This window comes from Trachymyrmex septentrionalis, unplaced genomic scaffold, assembly GCF_001594115.1.
Source record: "Trachymyrmex septentrionalis isolate Tsep2-gDNA-1 unplaced genomic scaffold, Tsep1.0 scaffold62, whole genome shotgun sequence".
NCBI classification, from domain to species: Eukaryota; Metazoa; Arthropoda; class Insecta; order Hymenoptera; family Formicidae; genus Trachymyrmex; species Trachymyrmex septentrionalis.
Genome location: NW_017305800.1, coordinates 126,224 through 129,077, shown reverse-complemented (window position 1 = coordinate 129,077; position 2,854 = coordinate 126,224). Strand labels below are relative to the sequence as shown.

At 25.3% G+C, this 2,854-nt stretch overlaps 1 protein-coding gene across 1 annotated transcript; it reads left to right on the top strand.

Annotated features, from left to right (window-relative positions):
* The first annotated feature begins 233 nt into the window (after window positions 1–233).
* On the top strand, window positions 234–993 carry LOC108752713. Its single transcript, XM_018493744.1, has 3 exons — window positions 234–298; window positions 731–863; window positions 943–993. Exons 1-3 carry the CDS (start codon window positions 234–236, stop codon window positions 991–993), a joined length of 249 nt encoding a protein of 82 aa, XP_018349246.1.
* Window positions 994–2,854: the final 1,861 nt, after the last annotated feature.

Sequence of the window (2,854 nt, the reverse complement as noted above, 5' to 3'; positions counted from 1 at the left end):
ATCATGTATTTCCATACAACTTTCGTTCGAAAAATTTTTCAATAAAATTATCGATTAGCGAGATAATCGACCATATCATTTAAAATGAAACATCCTGTATATGCACACATATGTGCAGAAGATTTATTATCTCCTTTAAATTTGTATCTTAGATATTTCAGATTAGATCATCTGAAAATATTGTCGACGAATTTTGTTTACCATTGATGTATGTGGTGACTATTATTTTATATATGTTTCTATCCAACAATATGGGACAGAATATAATAGATTATAATAATTACGTACTCTCTACTGCGTAAGAAACATTTTATGATGAGTATACGAATGTTTGCACGGAAAGAATGATTTTGCTAAAATTGAGATAGTTAAATGAGTTTTTTGGTCAATAATTGTTGAAGTAAATGCTTTCGACAAGCTCGGGACAAGGTGATCGATAGCATTATATTTGTCGCGGATTCATTAATTCGAATTCTATAATAAATCGATGGCAATATCAATTTGTTATTCGTAAAAGGGATAAATTATGATAGCAACTTTACAATAATTGGTGTTGTTAATTTGTCATTTATAATTGGTAGCAAAAGTATTCTTTCTATATATCTTTTAAGAATTATTTCATCAGATGTAAAAATTAATGTTCTTGCAAAACAAATTAGCATAGCTGAAAATAACTAACGACTTTTTTTTGTCGATTAGCAATTCGTTTTATCTATGTACAATTTCATAGGTACAACGTTCAGTGGTATAAAGCTCCGTTATGTATACAGAGAATGATACTGTTTCTATTACAAAGAGAAACTAAGGTATTTACTCTGAATTTAGGAGGAGTATTTATTGCATCTATGGAGAATTTCGCCATGGTAATATATTATCAACAATAATTTATACTTATAACCATATTATAAATAAATATTGTAAAAAGAAATGTTTTAATTGCAGTTAGTAAAGACTTCGGTATCTTATTTTACTGTCATATATTCTATGCTGTGACAAAATAAATATAAATTTAATAATAGAATGATAAAAATCTAATGAAAAAACGAGAGTACTCATATTTAGAAAAAATGGTTTTATTTTAGATTATTTTAGATTATTTTTTAAGCATGTAATTTAATTATAAAATTTAGTTAAGAAAAATATAATAAATTAAAATTGTCCAAATAAAGATGTTAGTATTAGATCGTAGCAATGTATTCAAATTAAGTAATCTATGTATTTATACTTAAAAAAAATCACGTAATTTCAATTGTTGTAGATATTGCTTTTAAGTAACTTTTTACCTGCAATTTGCTGTCGACACGTTGAACATTTTTCTCCTAAATAATATAATAATTGAAATACTTAGAAATATTTTAATTATTTGAAATTTTTGTCAGTCAATACCACAACAAATGTAAAAAGATAAGCGTTATAATCACTAATAAACAATATTTCTAACTAGATAGTTAATACACCAAACTGTTAAAAATATTAATCACGCTGATCCTTAATTGATATTTAACAGTATGTTAATTTAATGCAATTATTTTTAAATTATAAATTTTACCATGCAGATCCGATATAAAAAAATTAAAATTAAGAAATATTCCTTTCGAAGGTCAAATGTGACTTATGAGTGTGCGTAGAAGTTACAAAATTGAAAAAAGGTGGAATGCATCTAACTTTTCTGAAGCTTTTCAATAGCTTAATTTCGTGAGACTCATCCGCTGTATTACTTTATACGATAAATAGATCCCATATAAATAATATTATAAAGAATAATATAGTACACGGGTTATCAGAAATTCTCTGAATCCAATTCTGATCTCATGGCAGACTGCACATCTGGGCATTATAATCAATTAAAAAAATTTGCGTTAAAATTTATGTAAAAGATTTATGTAAGAGAAAAACGTTATAAAATATTTAATCGAAAAAATTGAAGTTAACAATTAAAGTGTAACAAATTAACTATAGTAGCGAGATTTTAGACTTTTACGCATTTCAGACTTTTCAGATTTTTTAGATTGATAGAGAAAGCTACTAAAGAAGCTTTATTGCCTGTGCTATTTGCAACTGTTTTCATTCTACATCTGTTCATATCGAATTCTCTTGGACAAAATATGACAGATCACAACAAATACGTATTTTTTACTGTGTCTGTCGAAAGACAATAAAAAGAAGTTTTACTTTACAAATTTTTAAACTAAAACAAATATTTAATGTCATTAGTATTGTATGATTTACGTAAAATATTGAAAATTATTTGTAATAATTTTCTTACTTGTCTCTCAAATTATGGATTTTTGTCTTAATAATTTATGTAAGTATAGAGTTGTATGGTATGTAAGTTCTTGTATATCCAAAGGATGATATTCTTCCTATAGATAAAAGTCGTCAAAAATTTCCATCTGAATTGGTGGCTGTTTATTCCATCATTAGAGTCACAATAAGATTATATAGTGTTTTCTTGAATATACTGTAATACATTAAAAGTACGCAATAATATGGTTGCAGTTGATAAAAACTTCAATATTTTATTTTACTATCGTATTATCTGCACAGTGAGAAGAGAAATATGAATCAAATATGAGCATAAGAAGGTATATGTTCGATAGAAATAAAACAGCCTTTTTCACATTAAAAAAAAATGCAAAATCAAAAGTATTCAGCAACATAAGATTAAATCTCGGTTCAATTTAGTCTTTATTTTTTTTCTAATTTGAAGTATTATATAAAGCTAAATAGTAAGTTAAACTTAGATTATAATTAATTTTACATTGATGAACCGAAACTAAAACGTAAACATATATTAAAATTGTACATATTGTGAAAATATAAACAACAGATTCAATTAATTTATTGTAGAATC

Excerpts from the sequence above, each read along its gene's own strand:
- LOC108752713 (XM_018493744.1), top strand. The coding sequence starts at position 234 with ATGTTTCTATCCAACAATATGGGACAGAATATAATAGATTATAATAAT. Across the intron at positions 299-730 it reads AATTACGTACTCTCTACTGC|GTACAACGTTCAGTGGTATA; the intron begins GTAAGAAACATT and ends ACAATTTCATAG. Across the intron at positions 864-942 it reads CTATGGAGAATTTCGCCATG|TTAGTAAAGACTTCGGTATC; the intron begins GTAATATATTAT and ends TTTTAATTGCAG.